The sequence below is a fragment of the Toxotes jaculatrix genome, chromosome 8 (assembly GCF_017976425.1).
Source record: "Toxotes jaculatrix isolate fToxJac2 chromosome 8, fToxJac2.pri, whole genome shotgun sequence".
NCBI classification, from domain to species: domain Eukaryota; kingdom Metazoa; phylum Chordata; class Actinopteri; family Toxotidae; genus Toxotes; species Toxotes jaculatrix.
Window position 1 is genome coordinate 10,412,811 of NC_054401.1, and position 23,278 is coordinate 10,436,088.

Sequence of the window (23,278 nt, forward strand, 5' to 3'; positions counted from 1 at the left end):
GTTCCGTCATGCATTCAGCTCCGTGTCACCAGCGAGACCTTGCATATTTATACATGAAATCTCATCCACTGATGTATAATCACATGCATACTGTATGCGTGAATGCATAGGTGTGTGTGTGTGTGTGCGTGTGTGGGTCTGTGCTACTGTGGCATAAATCATTGGAGCTGAGCAGGGGGTTGGTGCTGCTCTCTCCATCTGTCTCTGTCTGCAGGGGTGAGGTATTTTACACTGATGATAGGGTGAACGGAGGGAGGCGAGAAAAAGTGAGCCATGCTTGAGTCATGTGGGATGGACAGAAAAATAAAGGCTGTGGTATTGAAGGGCACTGGACAGCATGTGCATCGTATGAGTATGTGGGGAGACTTGGGGGAAGGGATGCGTTGAAGCCCTGAGTTCACATAATCCGCATCTCTGCAGGGCCTGTTACTCACAACCTAAGATCTGCTTGTGTGAAACGCACCTCCAGTGCTGAGAAATAATGCTGCCCGTATAATGTCTCTGCATGCAGTCCTTCCTCTCCTGCAGACCGCAGACTGGATACATATGAATGAATGCACCTGCAAGCTAGAAACTCAATATCCGTTTGATCTTGCATCTACTTTACGTCTGTAATTGATGCGTGTCTATGTGTAACATAGACACACATCAAGATTCTTAACTGCCTCAATCTGTGGGCTAGCAACTGGATTTCCACTGGTTAACTCCCTTCCATCAATCCTGCTCACCTCCTCTTAACAGGATAAACCGAGGCAGAACAGCTCCTCAACAAATGTATCCAGTACTTCGTAATCAGGTTGTCACAGTGACGAGTGAAAGCGTCCTTCACCCGTATAGCACAAAGATTCAGGCTACTACGTATAGCATGCTCAAGTGTCCTTGAGCAATAGAATAAATCCCTAAAACACCCAGAGATCGTTGAACTGAACCTGCAGTCTGTTCTACTTGTTTAGAGTGGGCAATCGAACAGAGACTGTAAATGTAACAAACTCACTCGCAGCTGGTGTGTACATCAGATATCTTTGACAGCAGCACCACTGGACACTTCGCCTCGTTGGGCAGCCTGATCTCCAGCTATACCCCTAAGAAACTGTGAGAGCTTAGTGGAAAAACAATTCAAAAACTGGAATAGGTTCTGAGCCCCCATTTACGACTCGTGTTGCATCCCTCATCCCTCCTATCAATTTGGATTACAGAGTTTCGAAGAGGCTGAATGACAAAGACAGACATGAGGAGAGACTGCTGGCTGATACAGTATGGGTCTTCCATTGAAGGAGAGAGGGTCATGCTTGGTTGGCTTGGTTGTTAAGGTAGAGGGAGCAGAATCTCTCCTGACAGACAACCAGTAGCTTGCCACAGTGCAAGATTTGGTTCTGGGTTCTGAGATTAGCTCAAGCATGGCAGTCTCTCCTTGGAAGCATTCTGGAGGGCTTAAAGAGGCAGCCATAAAGCAGCAACACAACTGTGGAAGGGACAGAGCCATGCCAGAATTTTTTTTTCTTCCTTACACAAACTCAGAATTGGCAACTGAACATCTTATAGTAACACAGTGGCATGACTGTTGCCATGTCATGTAGCCTGGTGCTTAAAGGACTCATTCAATATTTTGGACATATGCTTATTTGCCTTCTTTCACAGAGTTAACTGCACTGTCAGACCTGTGCAGTTAACACAGGGCTAGCACACAACTGGAAACAGGGGGAATCAGCTGTCCTAACTCCATTTGTAGCTGAAAAATACATTTATCAGCACCAAAGTTCAATGATTAACAAATTATATCTTTTTTTTTTTTTTTTTTTTTTTTAATCTGCTGGTATCCAAGAAACTGTCCATCACTTAACCTCCTGCAAAAGCACAACACATTTTTACATTTTATCGACAGATTTTATCATCTCCGGACAGAGCCAGCCAAGCTGTTTACTCTGTTTCCAATCTTTGTGCTAAGCTAAGCTAACTGGCTGCTGGCCGTAGCCTTGTAGGTAAGGTACAGACATACAGGTGGTATTGATGTTCTCATGTAACTCTCATTGGTAAGCTGTTTGGAGAGGGAAAGAGAGCATCACAGGTGCTACTGACAGTGTGCAAGGACTTGCTGTTACCACCTAACTGAGACAGATATCAGAACTCTGTTATGTCCTTTGGGGTGAAATCTGAGTTTATGTCCTCTTACATAAAATTAAGATGTTAAAGAGCACTGTTGATCATATGGGTAAGAAGGAATGGTTCAATTTGTGCACATAGGTGTGTTACGGTATATATGTATACATGTTTGCACAGACAGAAGTCCACACATGTGACGAGGTCAGTCTAATCTGTGAATGCCCATGATCGTATTCAGAGCATATGGAATGAGGATGCAGGGGGATACTTAATCCCTACAGTAATCTTACAGGGTGTATGACCTTGGAAGGATGGGAGTCCTCACATCCTCATTAACATGGATGCAGCATGGCCACAGGGTGAATACACCTACCAGCTCACCCTGGTTCTCTGCAAACTAACAGAGGAGGCAACACTTGTACACAAACGTACATGCATACATGCACACACAATCAAACAAGCAGCCAGGCATACACAAACCTCAAGCATCTATTTTTCATTATTACAATGCTGTCCGCTGGAGGCAAGGTTGGGCTGTGTTACGCTGCAGCTGCACAGAGGCTGAGTGTGTGAGGTGGCCTGTCATTGACACTCGACCTCAAACACAAGTCGTAGCTAAAAAGTACAGGAGAGACCCAGCGGGAAGCAGAACGGCAGCAGTGAGCAGTGCGGTCTAATTCCTAGGGTGGAACCTGGCTATGTCCTTTGCTGGCACACGTAGATACACACTCACTCAAACACATAAGACTGCTTGTGGCACAGGCTTAGTTTTATCTGATTTGGCTGCAATCTTGCTTCTACAAGACAATAACTCTCAAGCGGACAAATCTACAGTTCAGGAGCAGGTGGTTTAACAAAGCGCACAGCATGGATCAGACGCTGTGTCCTGTCCTGTTGAATTTCATGGTCCATGTATTATTAGTTGACTGTGGTGACATGTTCAGTAATATGTCCTTAATGTCCTGGCAGGCAGATAATGTAAAACTGTATAAATAAAAATGTACTGTAACTGTTTGTGGTGTTTCTGGGACATTATAGCAACACACAGATCAAATGAGCTGGTTGTTTGCATGATGGATCTTTCATGACATTTATCTATTGCCTTGAAAGCCTAAAATATTGTGTGATAAATTGCTAAGAAACATTTGCTTATGATAAATACACTCACAGATGTGACATGTCAGTACTGTCAAACAATAGCTACAGCAACTATTGGTGCTAGACATTCATTAACAAACAGGACAACACAGTAAATTAGAGAGGACAGGACACAAAATTATCTAATCCTCTGATGCAAACAGATTAATCCTCTGAAATCTAATATTTAAAAAATCGCCAGTTGTAGCATCTTATACCATTTGCTCCTCAAAAATTGAAAAAGTGGAGCAAGTACTGATTTACACCATAACATTATTTAAGTGTCACACCTTTTTAGATTTACTGTGGGCCACTAACACCTAACTCCTCTCTCTCTCTCTCTCACACACTCACACACACACACACATTCTGAACATTCACTAATGTGATTTTTGATGTGACTACAAAGATTTCTGATGATTTCTGTTGGATCTTTGAACCTTATTATAAAGATTAAAAAAGCTGCATTATTAAATTTGGATTTCAATTTGGACCAAACTGACACTTGTAGCCAGGTTTCTAAAATTAGCATCATTGTTATGCAGAGTAACTTGACAAGAGGAACATCAGCACTGGAATGAAGGTAGTATCACCTTTGAGGATATTCTGTAATATAGCTTCCTGTCAGCATTGCTGAAACAAAACAAAAATGTCCCTACTTGCTTGTTTTTCATCTGAAGCAAAATTCAGATCCCTTTGGCTCAGGTTTTGTAGAATTTGCTTTGTATCTGGTGTTGAAGACAGCGGTCATTAACCTCCACACAGCTAAGCTATGAATGATGCGCATTTTTTTTTTTCATACATAGACTGCACAGTTTAAAAATCACATTACTCATCCTTCTGCCATTCTGTTCACTGGCCTTCCTTCTCATGGGTTTAAAAAGATTTTTATAAGTTTTGTCACAGATCAAGTATCAAGTTCACCTTACTTCAGGGTTTGGTCAGGTTTGTGATAGGATTTGGAGTGTTTATGTGACAATATATGGTCTCACAATACAGAGACCTGAGATGTAAACAAACATGAATACATAATTTGAATATGAACAGATGAAACGCTCTGAACAAGAACTGCATGGGGCTCTAAAATGAACACTGTATCTTAAGAGTTTGGAGGGTGGTGTCACTTCTTTAAACCTTCACCTTCCCAAAACAAAAGACACACGGGAAAAAGTATAAGGAATTAAACAGTGTGTCTATCTAACATAAGCTGCAATATAAGCTACAGTAGTAACCTAGCATTATTGCTAAAGGAAAGGAGTGTTTCACTAACTGTATTATGAAGTGGGGTTATAGGTTATGTGTTCAGGACAGGAACAGGCACTGTGTGGGAACCAAGGTGCTTGGACATCAGTATTCAAAGTTATGATAAATGCTTTACCCTCATCGTGTTTTGTGGATAGGTGAAGTTATACATGGCAGTAGAAAATAACTGAAAACAGAAAACTAAGCAGCAAAAACAACCTCCACAGGTTTCCAGAATAAATCCCATCCACTTCTGGTATAAATTCAAACATACATTTTTGTGAAATAGACAGTTGCTTTGTGTTACACCCCTAAAGAGATGCACTGAGACTCCACCATACTACTATTGGTTTATTACTTTATATTGTGCATAAGTGAGTTCTTTCAAATGAAGCAATATTCTAAAGAAGCCTGTTTTTCACAGCAACAAGTCCAAATTTCATATTAAAATATTCACAAGGTCTACAAAAGCTTCTTACTCTTTTTTATTATAATAAACCACTATAATGGAAAATACTGTCTATATTTATCCCATGCTAAGCCTAGGAGCATGCTAGTAAGATTTTCTAGATAGAGATACTTACCAAAAAGCCTCTGGGTTACTTTTTTGTGTTGGTTCAAGGCAATGTGTGAGCTGCACAGAGGAGACATCTCAGGCTGATAATACGAAGCACTGCAGCAGCAAGTGATAAAAATTAGGCACAAAATCCTCAGATGATCCTCATGTTCCTCAACAGATCGTGAGCGGAGTTCAGCGCAGCAGTCCGACTGATTTTAGGTATCACTTAAGGGAGTTTCGGGCCAATTCAAAGACCCAAGTGCAGAACTCGCACACAGTCAGGTGGAGTAAAGTCAAATGCAGTTTACTGGCAAATAGAATAATGTTCTTATAAACTGGAGCAGGGCACGAGGGGTGATACTGTGGAAAGGCTGGAGCAGGTTGAGGTGTGCGTCCAGGTGAGGGAAAGGAGAGAGACTGGGAGACGAAGACGGCGCTGAGTGTGCTGAGATGGCGGAGGCACAGGTACAGGTGAATCTGGAGCGCAGCAGAGACGAGTGTAAACACGCGAAACAATCATACCTGGAAATAAACTCATGGAGAGCGCACCGCGCGCAAACACGCGATTTAACTGACGATCTGGCGAAACGTGAATCGCGAAGAACCGGTGAATATATACTCCGGGTTGGGGGTGTGGCCAATGAGGCGATCGCAGACAGGTGAGCAGGAGTTCTGGCGGGAAACTGAAAGTAGGTCAGCCACGCCCAGACCTAGGCACACACACACAGACAAGAAAACAGACAAACAGGGGACAAACAAGAAACGCTATGAAGGGGAGAACCCCAGAAATACAAGGAAGGAGGGGGAGACTGAGACTGTACAGGCTCTAAACAGTGGCCTTCACATACATTCTGTAAATGAAATAGTGTTCATAGTGTCCAAGGCCTTACAAGCTGTATTTACCCGAACTCCACTTTATGGGATTGCACACTGTGGTCTTAATGAGGTCTTTATAAAGTCTTCATGAAGTCTCGGGGTCTGGCGATTACAGTTGGAAATTTTTTAAGGTTACCCTGAGCCCAGAAAAAAATACAGTTCAGACAAGAAAAGGTAAAGTTGGTTAAGCTTTCATCCCACAGGGTAGTGCACTTCAACTACTGACTGTCAAGAAGCTCGGCTGGAGTTGCTGAGGTTCCCGCTATTGTGGCAAAGGTCAGTTTAAACACCAGTACATCAAAAGCGTGTCTACCCGCTCGTTCTGTGACTGCACAGAGCCTAATAATGCCACTTTGGGTTAGCCTTGAAAATGAGGCTCTTTTCTTCCTGCATCCTTTTTCTTTTCTTTTTTTTTTTTTTTTTTTACATCTAAAAAGAGGCAAAACATCTGTGGTACAGAAAGACTGTTCAGTCAAGCCTTGTTTTGGTGCTAATTAGTCCAATTAGCCTCCCCCATCTCACACACTTCTAAACAAAGACGAGCAGCAGCTCTGCTCAGCTTAACCAGCTCTGCAGTTTGATGTGTAGTAGCACTGTAGAAAGCTGCAGAAGCCTCTAGTTACAGACACAGACGCAGGCTACTTTAAACAGTTTCAGGGCATCCTTCCTTCACAGGATAAAACTGTACCCAGCCATGTCTTTTGAAATATTCTGTGTATGTCCCTTTAGCAAGATTTTAGCACAGAAATGTGGTTTTGTGCAGTAGGAGTCAGACTGCAGTGTGGAGGTAAAATTCCCACAACCGTAATTTCATGATTAGCAATGCTGAAGGGCACGTTCCATATTGGTCGTCTGTACTGTGTGATAACAGATTTCATGAGGAGGTGTAAATGAACCAGTTAGATACAGTTGAACAGAGAACTACAAGGAAATTAGATATTCTGAACATAAGAAGAATAATTAATCATTCCTCAACAACAGCCTCGTTGTAGAAGCAGTTTATCATCATGAATCAACCCACATCTTCTCTCAATTTTTCCTCTTTTATGAATAATAAAAATTATACAAATGATTCTTTACAAATGTTATAATTATGTACAGTAAGATACTGATAATCTGACTGTTGTCACACCATTATTTCTACCTTGTAACAGAAGAGAGAACGGCAACAGAGAACAGCATTTGAATTTTTCAAATATTTCCTCCTTGGGGCAGAGCAGCAGTAATAATTCACCAGTTTTTGCAGCAGAAAACAAGATTCGTGTTGTGGTTTCACCGAATCCTCATGTTCAGTGTCCCACGAGGATATGATTCATTCAAGTGTTTTTATTTTCTTTCTATAGACTTGGAGAAGCAGTCTGAGGGTCACTGTAAAAAGTTCAGCACTGTATTTGTAAATGCATTCTCTACACCGGCTGCTGAGATAAACATGTACATCAGAATCGAAAACCAAGAATCTTTGCAGCATTTAGCTCCTAAAGCGCATGTGGATGGTGGACCAAACCAATACTAATAAATCTGCTGGATGTGTAAATAGGCAACAGTTTGCTAATATGTTAGCCAACTTAAAATGCGCTTATTAAATCAGTTATTGCAGGTTTACATGAGTCTACGGTCTATGAGGCTGTGGATGGGGAGCCAGCAGAAGTTCAGGGCCTCGTGCGCTTGCATTCCTTTATGGAGTCTCTCATAACCACACAGCTTAAATAGTAAAGAGATTATTTGATGGATTTTACGTCCCATGTATTGGTTGATGTGGTACCAAATGCCTTTTCCCTGCCTCATACTGTAAACGTGATTACTGTTCACTGCTGCCTAACTGACACACGGGCTACAGTAGCTGCTGAGAAATTAACATCCTTCTGGCTTCTCTCACATGGTTTATAATTGCAGAGCAAACCTCTCATAGGAGCGCCACAGAAATCGAACCATAGCGACCTTCTGCCAGTGATCAAAGCCTACCTCAAACAGCCCCCCACCCCATCCCCAACCCTCCACAACACCCCACCCCAACCTCGACCCAAGAGACGAAACGAGAGAGCGAGGAAGAGAGAGAGCGAGATGGAAGGAGGGAGGGAATCCACACAAACCAGCTCACGTCTCACCAAGAGCTACCTGCTTTACATATGAAACACACCTTTCTCCCTTTAATTCCCATGAAATCACGCAGGAAGCAGTTATTGCAAAGGAGGGACGAGGAGGAAGTCATGTGGAACGGCTAGAGGGGCCGTTACAGAGAATCCCTCATTACACCCAGGTCGCAGCTTTGGAGTATTACCCTTCTGAAAACACACTCTCACCCCCAGGGTGGATAAGTCAAAGAGAGAAGATTGTCTCATCTTATTTCTTCCCGTTGTGCCTGGTCTCCAGGCAGGTATGAGTTAAACTTATCAACATATGCAGCTTTGGCTGGTTGTACAGCCAACACACAGGCTGGTTTAGATCTGTCTGATTTGTAAACCTGTCTACAGAATTGTCTGCTGTAGCTTTACGCTCCTGTCTTTGATTGGAATGGATATGGATCCTCAAACCACATCTTGGTCTTTGATCACTTAGTCTATTAATCAACTCACCTGCTTTTATGGAGGTAGCTCATTTACAATAAGAGTGTCTTATCTGCTAAAGACAGCTATAAATTTATCAAGTCTAAAGTGAAAAAAAAAAAAGGAAATAGACTCAAAAAGCGTCTTCTTGCATTGCACAGCAATATGAGTTGTTTGGCAAGACATCAGAGAGGAAAAACATCCTGACTCATCCATCAGATTCATGTGGATCCATTAAGCCAAGCTTCTCCATTCATTAGGAGATGCAGTTTACAGTAGAAGCAGTTCGCAGGAATATTGACAAATGAAAAAAAAACATGGGTTGTAAAATACAGAATACATTAGCATCACAGCGAGTAAAAAAAAACAGCTGGCACATTCAGTAATGACATATTGACTCATTTTCAGCCACGATAGCAATGTGGCTCTATGGCTGGAAATGTCGGTCTGACAGTGAGTCCACTACTTTGGTCCAGACTGAAATATCTCAACAACTATTAGATGGATTGATGAAGTACACCTGTGCCTCAAATGTGGCCTTGTGACAGGTCTAACAGAGAAGAGTACATCTGGGTTGCTGTGGGTGTCGTTGTTTGCCTTTCTACATGTAGTTGTGTTGTCCCAGTGCCTTGGTATCCCCCCACAGTCAAACTGGGAGGAAAGTTAAAGTCAAAGACATGCAGGTTAGGTTAATTTGTTACTCTAAATTGCCCCGCAGGTGTGAATGTTAGTGTAAATGGTTGCCTGTCTCCATGTGTCAGCCTTGTGATTGACTAACGACCTGTCCAGAGTGCACCCTGCCATTTCCCAATGTCAGGTGGGATTGGCTCCAGCCCCCCTTCGACCCTCAAGGATAAATGTGCATAACTAATGGATGGATGGATCAGTGATATTAAATAGTATTTATGTGATCTTTTTTGTTCCTTTTGATGGTCCTTTTCCGTACGATGATCACCTCACTGGAGGTCACAGTTTATCTAGCTTCTTATTTACAGCGACATCGTTGTTCCTCCATATTAAGATAGTGTGTCATTATGAAGATTAACCATCAAGCCATGTGGATGTTAGTGTTGTTTCATGGATATTTAAGCAGCATATTGGTACAAATGAATATTTAATTTACTTTGTGATTATCAATATTTAATAAGACATAATTTGGGACAGTTTCATGTGAAATATATAAGTGATCAGTAGTTCTTTGTTCATAAAGCAATCTACTTGTTAATCCTTTCAACGTGCCATTTCACAGTGATGAGCTGTTTGCTCAGTTAACATGGATAAAAGAAACAAAGAGGAACCACATAGAAAATCTATTAAGACTTTAATTTTCTTAATGATTTTAAATACATTTTGGACAGAGGTTGATATTTTTTGCATGAATAATGAATAAGTTACATAATAAATAAAAGCAAACATTTCACAATAAGGCATTTATAGCAGCAAAGGTGGCCAACAGAGTCTCGGCTACCTGAAACACCCCAGTGTTTCCAGTTGGCGTCTGTCCTCATCAGCTTCAAATCTAGATCGGGTCATTTTCAAACCCAGTTTAGAACAGAAATATTAAACCTAGGTTTAATCAAACCTGTGAAACTGTCTCAAGGGTGTTCCAGGAGACTCTGCACCAGTGTTCGGAAATTAAATGAGAAACAAGGAAAACACTGGTGTAGGCCCTGAAGCACTGGAAGTCACAGGAGGTAGCATCTTACTCTCCTGCCTATCAGTTTTCTTTTTTCTTTTTTTTCATGCAGTAAGGCAATGTTTATTGATCACTATGATTATCATAGCCATCTATTCACATTTAACTGCATTTTTCATAGTCTCTGTAGTGAAAGCTGTACAAGAACTGCTTCAACATAAAGCTGTAATATTGTGCTGAAGATTTGCCGATGCACAGATATCTTCCTCTAATTCACCGTGACTGTCTCGCTTAGTAAGACACTGGTTTATCATCAGAGCAAGAAACATGACATGAACATACTGTAGTATGACCTCAGACCTGCCAGTTTCTGTGGCCTTTACACACATCATATGGCACTCAGCACTTTACTTTTATTTTAGCACAATACTTTGGAGACACGGCAGGGGACAAAACACTTTTTTTAAAATAAGGTGGTCATACAGAAGATATGATGTGTTTCAGATGTGAATGAGCCAATCTGAGCTCTCCAAAATGATTGATGGATCAGTCAGCCAATTAAGAACAGAATATAATTTTATGTAGATGGGATCTTGTGTCTAAATTACATTTATCTGGTAAAATAGAGGTTAATGGCAGCTAACCTCTGTCAGATTTATTTTTCTCTCATGTCATTATGTTAAGTGGGGTCGAGAATGGACATAACTCAATGAACATTTGTTACGCAAACAAATAATGTACCCATTCCTGGGTGACCAGTAAATCATGCAGAATATAAAATCAAAATCACTGTCACCATTAAGTAAATGTGCAGCATTTACTATGTCAGCTTCAGCTGACAAGCTCACCTCTGGTCACGTGACATGTTACATATTCTCCAAACATATTATTCTGTGCTAATTCTACAGTGCATTTTCTCTTAACAGAAATGGACGTTTTGTACATTGAAATTTACAGCAAAGATTTGACAATGTCAAAGAATACATTTGTGGAATTAATTTACACTAAGTGAACAGGTGTGGCCTTGGTGTTGGGTTATAAATTGTGCTAAATCTGGCTTTGCAATTAGCAGGGTAAGCACTGAGCAGCAGGCCAGACACTGTTGGGGGTTAATCAGGGAACAAAATGACCACCTGTTTTTACAAAGTGATGAGGAAACTCTCACTTGTCTGATTGGTGCATTTGTAGGGGGACTATTTGTGAGGTGGTTGCCTGATTGCTCTCCTGGAGAACGGTGACTTGAGCAAGGTAATGTGGTTGTTCTGATGATTACGCTGGATAACTACGCTGGAGTTACTGCCCACTGGCAACGAGACTACAGTGAAATGTCTGGTCTGAAATGTGGACAGAGAAATCCTCTGCTACTTTTCTGTGTCTTTCACACATATCCTCTCACAGATCAGTCATACCACACACAAACAGGCACACTTAATTGTAGGCACACAAATAGCTACAAGTGCATTTGGCATTAATGCTGATAAATATACATGGAAGCATTGGTGCGTTGACACATACAAACAAAAGCAGTCTTGTGTGCACAGTCACACATAGTCAGACATGTAGAACACACGCATACTTAACACACATACACACACAAGCTTGCACATTTACACAAACATGCACACACACAGCTTGTTTGTAGCTTCTGCCAGCTTTCTCTCTCTGCATGCCGACTGTGTGTCTGGCACTGGGGTTAAGGTTTGGAGCCACACACAAGCTGTGTGCTCTGCCTGGCTTTTACACACTCTAAATGGGCTTTATGAATGGCTAGGACTCAATGACTGAGTTGACACCAGGGGCCACACTCAACCCAATCTGACAACGGGTTTTGGAGATAAGTCAGAAACAACATTCTCCCAGTGCAGCCAGGAAGCATGTTTAAATTAATATGCCACCAGGTTTTCTTTTGTTTCGCGCTGCAAACATTGTGCTGTGGAGTGTGTCAATCCACAGATGTGTTGCTTGTTTCTGGCTGAGCCCAAGTGCTTTTAAACAGCGCTCTGCGATGTCTGTGTGTGTGCGTAAGGGGCATGTGTGTGTGCTCTCATTGCCCCATCAAAGCTATGCTTGATCCGATCGCTGCAATGAATCCAGCTCTCGACATTGCGTGGAGCCAGTGATTCTGACAGCCTATCAGTGATGGATGGATGGATGGATGGAGGCCTCTATTCAACAATCTTGTGCCCTTAGTGGGATGCATACAGTTTGCCCCATTCATAACCACCAAAAATACAACGCTCACCTACTGTACATACAAAGGACTTACAAACAGATATGCGCCCCACTCCTCACCACTGCTCTATCATCAGATCCAACACTCGATTGACATTCAGATCTGAATCCAGACTGAAGTCTGACTCAACAAAGGGAGCTGTCGGTGGAGTAAGAGGGCGGAGGCCAGACGTCAGCGTTTCAAGCCAGTCAGCAGCGTCAAACGGTGTCGGAGCCCGCCGTTTCCGTGACTTCCCGGTGGACGGCAGAGGGGAGGTACAGATGGGAGGTGGAGGAGCTGGGACAACCTGGCTGGGGTTTATTACAGCAGGAGATGGAGGAAGCTCCAGCAAGAGAGAGGAGCAGAGGGGCGAGGGCAGGAAGTTGTCATCCCTGGTGTTCTGCTGAGAGGGCTGGGACTGATCAGCTTGAGGAGGAGGAGAAGGGCTGGGGGCTGAATGAGCAGGGGATTTATGATCAGAGACATTGACAGAGCCTACAAAATAGGTAGTAAAATGGATTAGACCGTGAAAGATATATGACTGCCATTTAAGTTGGACTCTTTATTAATTATGGGATACACACCAACACAAGTAATAGGCTCATCCAGAATGTCATCAATGGACTGCCGAGGGTCCATCTGTGGCCAAAAGGAAGGAAAATAGTTTCATTCCCACTGTGCAAAAGAAACCCTTGGTGATCTCTTACTATTCATCTACTGACACTAACCTGTGCTTTCTGGATAGCCTCCTGTAGTTCTTCTTCCAAACTGCGAACACTAGGCAAGGTCTGCACAGGACTTGCTGTAATCTGCACTGGCAGCTCAAAGTCCTGGCCAATCACATCACATGGTTGGAAGCAAAACACCTGATTAGAAAGTGGGGGTAAATTAGCTTACAGGTGGTGATGAGCATATGCTCATATATTTGAGCAGTTTCCTACATCTAAGGCTCTGTAGTGTAGCCTTGAAAAGATGTGATTATCCGAGAAATGTGTGTATTGATTTGTGTGTTTACCTGTGTAAACAACACCTCTGTCTGTGCGTCTGTTTCTGGCTTCCCCCTAGAGCATCCTGGATCCTGTTGCAGGAAAGGATGAAGGGATCCTTCACAAGACTAGAGGAATTGTAAAAAAGGTATTAATGATTGTAATTCTCATCCCATAAAAATGAACACTTCTTCAACACATCCAAGCCTGTCTGTCCTCACCTCATTGCCAGTGTTAGTTGAGCGGTCTCTGGGCCTGCTCCTTATCCTCTCCCTCATCTCCAGCTCCACACTCAGCTCATGCTGCTGTTGCTGCTGCTGTTCGTTCTCAGTTCTCCAGGGAGTCCCACACTGCAGGGGTGAAGAGGACGACATGGGTAGACTGGGACTGGGAGTTTCTGAGGCGGTGCTGGCAGGAGCCAGGAAGACAGCGTTGGTAAGGCCGCAGTGTTCACCTGCCAAACTGACTGATGCAGCATTTGTGAACCGGTTTGGGGCGGTGTTCAGAATTCCATTTGGACCATCACTGAGAATCCCATTAGGAATTCCTCTGTCCTTGATGTAGAGCTGTTGGTTTGGGCTGCTGCTGGGCGAGTCCAGTCCAGAGTTGGAGCTTGAGCCTGGGCTCTGGCTCGGTGGTAGTGGGGGGCAGGGGGTGAGGGGCTCTAGGCTGGCACCCAGCTGGCAGAGAGGAGCAGGCGTGAGGCAAGCTTGGGGAAGCTGGAAGGGACGGAGACGCTGCAACAGCGCTGGCTTGGTACCGGAGACAGGGAGGCCACGCTTACGCAGCTGTTGCCGCAACTCTGACACCTGAGGAATGGGAAAAGGGCAGTGGACGGTCAAAGGACAGTGTTTCTCTAAATTCTGAATCAGTTCTCAGAGCCATTCTTGTGTGATAGAAATGCATCTCTTACTGTTAGATCAACAAGATTTGTGGGGAGAAGCTCGGGTTTGGACGTAGGGTTTGTGTCCATAGGGGTGTGGTTTGTTGTCGCAGGAACAGGTTGGGGGTTCAGGGGCATGGCTCCAGAGGACTTCACAAGATCACTGTTATCTCCGCTGAACAAATGACAGAACCATTAACTCACCATCTGAAGGCTAATGCATAGTTAGCTCAGTTTGAATTGTCCAGCACTATACAGAAATATATGTATACCTGGGTACAACAGTGAGTTGTTGTGGTTGTAACTGTTGCTGTTGCTGTTGCTGTTGTTGCTGCTGCTGCTGGTTCTGGAGGATCTGAAGCTGGAGGAAGACCTGCTGCTGCTTCAGGAGATGGGAATAGGCTGGATCTAAAGACTGGGTAGGGGTAGGGCTCTTTTGTTTGGCTCCTCCCCCTGGAAATATAATGTTTTAGGCTTTATTTTAAACAACTAGCAATAAGAGCAAGCCTTGAATAAACAAATAAGTAAAGCATCCAATTGGTACCTCCAGTCCCAGACCCTCCTCTCTGGTCTGGAGGAATGTACTGGTGATACTTGAGTTTCCTCATCTTGGGTTTGGTGTCCCTCGGTTTCCGTGGGCGGGGTAGGTGGTTGAAGTTTAGGGAAGAGGGCAGAGATGAGGAGCAGGTAGGACTGGGAGGCCGAGCTGTCTGTTAAAACAAAGTTTGGTTTTAACCTGTGGTTAAAACCACAGGTTCTAGTGCGTAATTTCAAAAAAATGCATATAAAATATCACAGAGAAAATGTCAAGTCATTTCACGTTGTTTGACAGCATTTGCCCCATGTCAAGGTTGAATTCTTACATGAATTGTACAAATGCCTCACAAAACTCCAGATGACAGCGTGTGCCGGTTCTGACATAGAGCCGTGCTGCTTCTGCGTGCATGTGTTAACCTACAGGGCAAATACCGAGCTACCCCAGAAGTGCAAAGTGACAGTAATGAATGCAGCACAGCTTACAGCAGAGCATTGTGTTTGACAAAACAGAGGAGTGATCGTCCTGTTAGGTTAAAGACCTATACAGTGCTCTTTCATCTTTTATGCTATATAATTGCTGTGAATATCTGTCACCATAGCAAGCACATACACAGTCTGGATGAAATTGTTATATTACCGCATTTTTTCTCTTGCATTCTTGGCATTAATATTTAATCATAAAAATATTAAAAATAAAGACGCTCCTTGCAAAATTTAAATGAGTCAAAATGTGAAAGCCAAACAGAAAGCAAAGGGCTTTTTTCATGTGATGGCATTAGCACACACTAACCCCACAGTACCTTTGGCAGCAGGGGTGTGGTTTGAGAGGTCAGATACATCCCATTTGGTCTCCCAGTTGTTGCCATGGAGTTTGATTCACCCAGTGTTACACTCATAGGTTGTCTGATGCTCTCAGTTGCCGGGAGCGACGCCAAACCAGACTGAAGGCAGAATATCAGATTATCAGAGTTGACATACAAGGCTATTTATAAACTCATCAGTCTGTTAATATTTACTTGAATGTGTTTATCAGAGATTATTGGTAGGCATTAATTTATCAGATTTTCTTGTTGCATCCACCACAGTACAACACATGAGCCTAAATCAAACTACATCTCAACATTGTTTCCTCACCTGGGCATGAGTGGGGCTGTGGTTGAGGGGTGGGCCCACAGCTGAGAAGTCACTCAGTAATTGGTCACCTGAGAGCCCTGGTAAAGAAGAAAAGGCTGGTGATTGGTGAACGCCATGTTGCTCATTGGGTGAGGAAGAGGAGCAGGAGGAGATGTCATCTTCGAAGACATCAGCAGACAGAGGGAAGGAAGCAGGACCTGAGGAAATGAAATGTGAAAGGAGGTGAGGTCAAAAGAGGAGCAGGGGAGATTGGGTGGGAAATAAAAAATGTGTGTGACTCTGTCAGTGTGTGCCGGTGCATGCGGATGCGTGTTGACTCACGGTTCTCCAGGGGCAGTGTGTGTTCGTGCTGTTGCTCCACAGGTCCGAGAGGACGTTGGATCCTCTCAGCGAGGTCCTGCGCCTGGCGAGCCTTCTTCTGCCTCTGGGCGCCACACACAGTCCTCTCTACGGGTGGGAGAAAGAGGGAGGAATGGTGCAGATAAGTGGAGAGGAGGGGACAGATGGGAGATCAGCAGAGAGAGTGGAGCAGAGATTGGAGAGAGAGAAGCAACAGGATTTCAGAACATATGTGATGTGAGCATGCACAACAGTGTTGCCAAAGGCGATCAGTCCCAAATCAAACCAACAGAGGCATCAAAAAATAGTAAACCCTCCTGCCCATAGGGAGATGTATTCCCGTGGATATGAACACACACACACACACACACACATTCGCACAACATTATTAAAAGGGCAGGAAGGGACTGTTTAGGAAATCAGACAGTTTGAAAAGTCAGATATTAAAATAACAGTCTTTTCAAATTAAAAGTAAGGTTAGAGGGTGTGGAGAGGAAGAGGAGAGATAAAGAGAGAAAGAGAGATGAGAGAGAGAGATGTCAGTACAGGCAGAAAAAGATGACTCTGATCCCTGGCTGGGCGGGTTTATCATGTGCTGTCAATCACTGATATGTTTGCAGGCTGCTTAAAATGCAGTGTTACAATGTGCAACAAGGTCACATTTTTATTTAACTGACAGCTGATGAAACGCCGAGCCCACTGCCAGATTTACACACTCAATTTCCTCACACAACTACTGTACAGCAGGGAGAGCAAATCAGTGTAGACATGATAAAAGTGGGTTACTATGCAGTTCTTTGGGAGCATACAGGGTAAAGCAGGAAGGAGAAAAAAAACATTAATGTAGACAGGGTATCACCTTGTGCAGTTTCAGCATTCAGACCACTAGGGGGCAACTTCTGAGTGGCACCATCGTCAGTTAGACGCTGCATCAGGAAACAGCAGGTCAAACCAACAGCCAGGGCCCAACAAAGCAGTTCATTCAGGGGAAAGTTAAATAAAACTGTACTTCAGTGCTAATGTAGCCTAATGAAATACTGATTTACACCAGTGTTTCCCCCAGGATATTTACAAGGTCTTTGAAATAGCGCTTCAACCCTGTGCTACAAAGATTCTACACTGAAACTGGTACAAATTAGTTCTTTTTATTGAGGAGGAGACTACTGAGAAGCAGTGACCTCAGCTAATCATTTCTCAAAAGTCATGTTAATTTGTTTCTTATGAACTTTCAGCAATACTGAAGTATTACAGGTGAACAACAAATTAGTCTTATTCTGTTCTATCAAATACAATCATCAATACAAATGATTAAAAGGTCTGGAGGACAAAATAAAAATCAGTATTTGATCTATTGTGTGAAATATTATGCTGCTGAGAAACAGGATGCTACTCACCAGAGCTTCACTCTGGTCTTTTTCTGCTTTTTGAGCGGGACCAGTAGATTTCAACCCTATGGAGACAGGTAAGATGTGGTTAAAAGATGAAATGACAATGCTGCAGACAGTTTTTTTCAAATCCAAACTCAGGTGAACCGGTGCCTCAACAAAGCTCTTTCAGCCTTCAACTCATCTCTCCAAGTTACAGCATGGAGCATCTCAGACTCTCTTTTGTGTTGGCAGATTTCAGGATGTGCAGCGCTTCTTGTGCAACCTGCATCAGCCTCAGACAACTATGAGAGAACTGAAGCAAGGTGCTCTGTCTCTCAACACAGTACCTGGGATTGGTTTTCGTATTTGTGGACTACAGTGTGTTACAGTTTTTGTACAGATCTATACAAATTTTGTGGGCATTTCCTGCTTATGGCACAATTTATTTACGCATGTAGCTTCAGATTATGACTGGTATTAAGTGCATATTTTTATTCTTGCACACGTTACCTTGATGTATTTATGCTTGTATCCAAATCCCTGTATATTCTCTTAATTTCCAACTTCATTAAAATTAAAAGATTCTTTTTTTGTTTGTTTTTTTTTTTTTTGTTTTTTTTTTTGTTTTTTTTTATAGTGCATTTCTACAGCCCTGATAGCTGCTGGATGTGTGGCCTTGTGCAGACATATTAATGTGGCACAATGCACATTTTGCATTTCATGTACATTTGAGGTTATTGTTTCCACTGATTCATAAAGAAAAATTTGCATAGAAGTTATTTAAATTCTAACCCTGTTTTTATCATTGTTCAGTTAATGCTGGTCTTATTCAACTAGATATATAGTATAATGACAGCATTAACCAATATATTCAATTAGCAAAGTATTAAAGCATTCACTTAGAGGTTTTAAAGCCTACAATATTTTATTTTATTTTATTTTATTTTTTTTAAATTACACTCCAAAAGAGAAATCTAAGGGAAGTAAAAGCTGGTCAACACAGTAAAACCTGTATAGACACTGAGTAATCAATAGGCAATCATCTTTCAGTGAAAGAGGTGACTGGAAGATCATCCAACCTGCAGTCATAGTGTAGATTGATCAGTCACAATGTTAATGATACATATAGACTAACCAGGGTCTGAATTGATTTCACTCTGCCTTCGGTTCTGAATCCTCAGCTGCAGGACTGAAAGACAAGAGCAGAGATTGAGCTGGCTGTGTTAAAAATATGCAATATACAAATCACACTGACAGAACAGAAAGTTAGTCTGATTTCTCTTTAAAGGAAAAATTATCTTGGAAAACAAATCATGCTGACGTCGATAGGTAAGAGTTGAGCAACACTAGACAGCACGGTCACTGTTAAATGATACCACCTTGGAACTTATATTACCCCATGACTTTGCAGTGCTTGGAGATTAATATATCTTCTTGCATGCTTGCACACATCTACACATCACACGTATGCACACACATGTCAACATTCAGTACACACACAAACAGGTGAAGCAGGGTAGGGCTGAGGCCATTACACCAAGTGGTTCCCCCCATGATACATTTCGGCAAGTTTTGAGACCTGAGTTTTGAGACCTGAGAGTTTTGAGACCTGACGAGGGGAGGGGAGGACTGCACGGGGGGTTGAGGGCAGTAACTATTTATCTCTCAGTATGTCTATTTCTGTTAGTCCCATCCCCCCTCCAGCTGTCCCACTCTCTCCACAAGCCTCTCATACATCCCATACGCCTAACGTCATCCTCATTTGTGCTGCTAACCAAACTTTTCCCACTTTCCTGCCTCTCTGACAACTCAAAACAAAAGTTTAACATTTTATAAATCTGGATTTAAAGCAGATTTACATAGGATGCTCTATACAGAAGCAGTGCTTGTCAGGTTGGAGTTTCAGTTCAATGTAGGTGTATGTGTGTGTCTGCCTGTAAACTGTTTTGTATTTGAACTGGAGTCCCAATACAAGCCTTGAACTCCACTTTCAATCACATTACTTAACACACATTACATAACACCAAGGTTTCCAACTTGGGGATCAGTACCAAGATAAATCTGAGGGGCACTAATGGATCAACAAACTAAGAAAAAAAAAACATATTTCTGTTCCCAAAACTTTTGCATGCTTGCAATTTTCTTGTAAAATAATGGCTACTCTCACTTCTTTCGTCCTATTAAAATAATTCAAATTTAATGATCTGAAGGACCCCTTGGCTGAATTTCTCGCAACTCGTAGCTGCAAAAAAAGCTGCAACGAAGGGTCACAAATAGACATTTTGTTTTAAGGAGGTCACAAGCCGAAAAGGCTGGAAATCATTACTTTAACCTAAGGATTAGCAGGTTTTCTTGAGAGTGGCATTTACATCAAGCATGCACCAATACACATACTAGAAATAATTTATGTCAAAGGTCAACAAAAACAGATAAAATTATTAATAGTTAAATAAATAAGAACCCAGACCAACTGTATCATGTCATACTTTAGGATCAATTCAATAAGTTTGATATACAGACAAACTTATATGTTCCTCATGCTCAGCTATGTACATACATGATTTCAAAGAGAGCAGCTGCCCTAAGGAATCACATTTTCCAGCAGGTGTTTGTACACCTAGGGGACTGTGTCTGTGTCACTTCCTCGCCTTTCTATTTTACCAGCCGTTTGCGACAGCTGCCTGGGAGCACAACATTAACTCCGACAACTTGTAGGAAAACTTGCATTATGCAGTTGTGAGAAGGGCTTTTCAATGCTGTTTACCACAGAATAGTGGCTGTATCCTGAAGTTGTAATCAGCACAGTAATATTTTTGGATTAGTACAACTCAGTGAAATAATTAAGACTTAATTTCAGCTGTGTTTTTTCTTTTCTGTTTCCTTCATAAGGTCTTAACAGACTTTGCAGTCTATTCACAGATTGTGGGTTGGTTATCACCAGTCCCATCATCTACAATGATATTTACATTTTCCTGTGGGAAATTTTGGACTCTTATCTTAAGTTACATCTGCAACATAATTTTCAATTTCAAATTTAATCAAATATAATCCACAACAAAAGCATGCTGTTATACTCTTCGGCAAAAGTTGCTTGGAATCGCATAATCTCTAAAATCAAACCCTGAACTTTGGTGTTAAAGCTTTATAGTCTTTATAGCTTTATAGTTGTGATTTGTTTGACACATTCAAAACATCTTCACATAGTTTACGTGACCATTTGTGTTTTGTTTTTCTTTTCACTGGTCTGAAGTGAACTGGAGTCTGTTTAGATAAAGGTAATATCACATACTCAAATGCACCGATCAGGATTTACCAACATTTCAATCATATTCTGATGATAACTGTGGGGTTTTGATCATGTTGTCAGTACATTGTCGGTCAAATCTGGACTTTCCTGGTCAAGGGCCGCAATCTGTTTCACCATGCTGATCAACAAACCAGCCCGTGTCTTAGTCAAAGGGTCACACGGTGACGTACAGAGATCTCAGCTGTCTTCACATCTATTCAAGACATCTCTGTCTGTGGGTAGCAATCACTAAATCCATTCACAATGATCAATACCTTCACTCTATTGATCACATGATAGACAGCGTGACTGATTAGCCAATAACCTTCACAAACAATTCACCTCTACATATTGATGATAATGTTGCCAATTATGCCTGAGATGTAAAATAAATCCTTCTCTCCTTTAATTGGCGTGAGTTGAGTCTCCAGGATCCTCACCTGAGCGGAACTTGTTCCGGATGAGGAGCGACCTCTCGGAGGCCAGCAATGTCATGGTGGAGGGGGAGGGTCCAGGAGGGGAGGAACGAGGGAGTGGAGCAGAGAGAAAGAGGAAATTCCTGGTGTCACTCGACCAGGAGGAATGGACCCGTCTCCTTCTTTCTCTCACTGTTGGGAATGCAGAGGAACAGAGGAAGCAAGAGAGTGAGAGAGACAGATGTTTGTTAATCCACTGATAGACACAAACCGATATTGATAGAGGCACACAAAGCACAGCGGAGATAGATTGAGGGGGAAATAGAGACGCAAAGCCTCTCAGACATACAGGCAGACTGAACACTGTGGTGAGCTGCTCTGGCAACAGCAGGCCTCCCTATAGACAGCCTGTCATAATCACACAGAGAGACACAGAGGCCCACCCACAGAGACAGAACTAACGACACAGAGAATTAAACAGACAAGGAGGCTTTTAGAGAGACTGAGTGAGGAGCCAGAGGAATAAGAGGAGGAGGAGAGTCGAGTTTGCATGAGTGACGGAAACAGAAGCCCCAGCAGATACTCAGACGTCAGCGCTGGAGGACACTGATTGTGACGGACAAACATGAACTTGCAACACCTACAGCATCGCACCGCACATTTGCTCTGTGACAAGCAGGACCACAATTGTGTTATGCACCAGAAAAGAAGAAGAGCTGCCTCTCAAATGGAGAGCTGGGAATCTACATAAGCTGCATTAGTGCGCACACACAACCTATTAACAACATTGATTTGAACTGGCTGGCCACAGAACACCCAGAGGAAGCCTGTTTGAAGGGAATGGACAAATACACACATGAAACCACACACACATGCTTTGGAATAGCTGAGGTGATGCATACTAAATCACCATAGTGCTCTACCTATTCCCAATCCCATAAACGCACACACCTCACTTATTTACAGTATGAAGAGTCCAAAAGGAGGCCACTCACTCATTAATGCAATCAAATAACAAGCAGTTGATTGAGATTTCTTGTCTTGCACAGGCATTATTTCACAGTAGGGCACTGAAGCACAAGAAGGCACTGAAAACACTGAGAGAATAAAAGCAAAAGAATGAAAGAGAATACTTACAGGAAAAGAGAGAATTGAGTCCCTCGGGGGAAATTGGAGTGGATTTAAGATTAAATTGAGAGAGGTGCGAGATGGAGGAAGAGAGGGAAAGAGAGAACTTCGTAGTGCTTTTAATGACGATTTCTTCCTTTCATGTTCTTTTCATATCCTTTTTTTTCTGTCGCCCCCTTTCCACAGTTTTTTTTCTTTTTGTTCCTAAAGGTGAAATGCAAGGAGAAAAAGGACCTGTGGTTCTTCTGTCCCCTTACGACAGAAACACACCCTCTCTACCTCTGCCTCGCACTCTCTGCCCCTCTCCCCGCCTGCCCCAAAGCATCCTGGGTCTTTGGTGCCAACTGTGAGCGACTGTCAAACTTTACCCCTCCCCCTCTGTGGCCTCATCTCCCCCCTCCCCCCTCCCCTAGTGTAGCCATCCACTTGCCCTCCCTAACATCTACTGGCTTGAATGAAGGGTCAGATTCAAACAATAAGCACTTTTGCGTTTGTGCACAAGTTTGTCAAAACTAGACTCACTAACAAAGTCAGTGCAGATATTTAGTGTTAGCAGCTGAACTGCCACATAAAGTGATGCACAGAAAAGTGAAGGCAGGATAAAGAGATGGTTTATTACAAAGCAGCGAGAAAAGCCCCGGAGTGTTTTGGACTCACATCAAATCATGTACTGCAGCAGGACTGCAGGCTCATATGCTCCTGTCAAGATACCTTTGGGTCAACCTCTTAAAGTGATTTAGTAGCTAGTGTTTGCGTACACGTATGTGTGTGTGTAGGAGAGTGAGTGTGTGTGTGTGTGTGTGTGTGTGTGTGTGTGTGTGTGACACCACAGAGAGTCACAGGTCAGTAAGTCAGTGTCTGTCAGCATAAAGTTTACAGTATGTATCAGCACTGGTA

General features: G+C 42.6%; 1 protein-coding gene across 2 annotated transcripts; it reads right to left on the reverse strand.

Moving 5' to 3' along the window:
• Positions 1-9,776: 9,776 nt before the first annotated feature.
• On the reverse strand, positions 9,777-22,701 carry si:dkeyp-69b9.3 (myocardin). 2 transcript variants are annotated; one of them, XM_041044433.1, is made up of 16 exons: positions 22,391-22,701; positions 21,278-21,445; positions 18,687-18,740; positions 17,579-17,634; positions 17,044-17,110; positions 16,167-16,292; positions 15,846-16,042; positions 15,512-15,652; positions 14,719-14,884; positions 14,447-14,627; positions 14,205-14,349; positions 13,513-14,100; positions 13,321-13,419; positions 13,034-13,135; positions 12,890-12,944; positions 9,777-12,758 (listed from the first exon to the last, which is right to left on the reverse strand). In XM_041044433.1, the coding sequence occupies exons 2-16, from the start codon at positions 21,330-21,332 to the stop codon at positions 12,382-12,384; spliced, it is 2,409 nt and encodes an 802-aa protein (XP_040900367.1). In that variant the 5' UTR covers positions 21,333-21,445; positions 22,391-22,701; the 3' UTR covers positions 9,777-12,381. The 2 variants fall into 2 exon arrangements, with proteins under 2 accessions (XP_040900367.1, XP_040900366.1); XM_041044432.1 differs by having other exon boundaries at positions 13,034-13,171.
• Between the last annotated feature and the right edge of the window lie 577 nt (positions 22,702-23,278).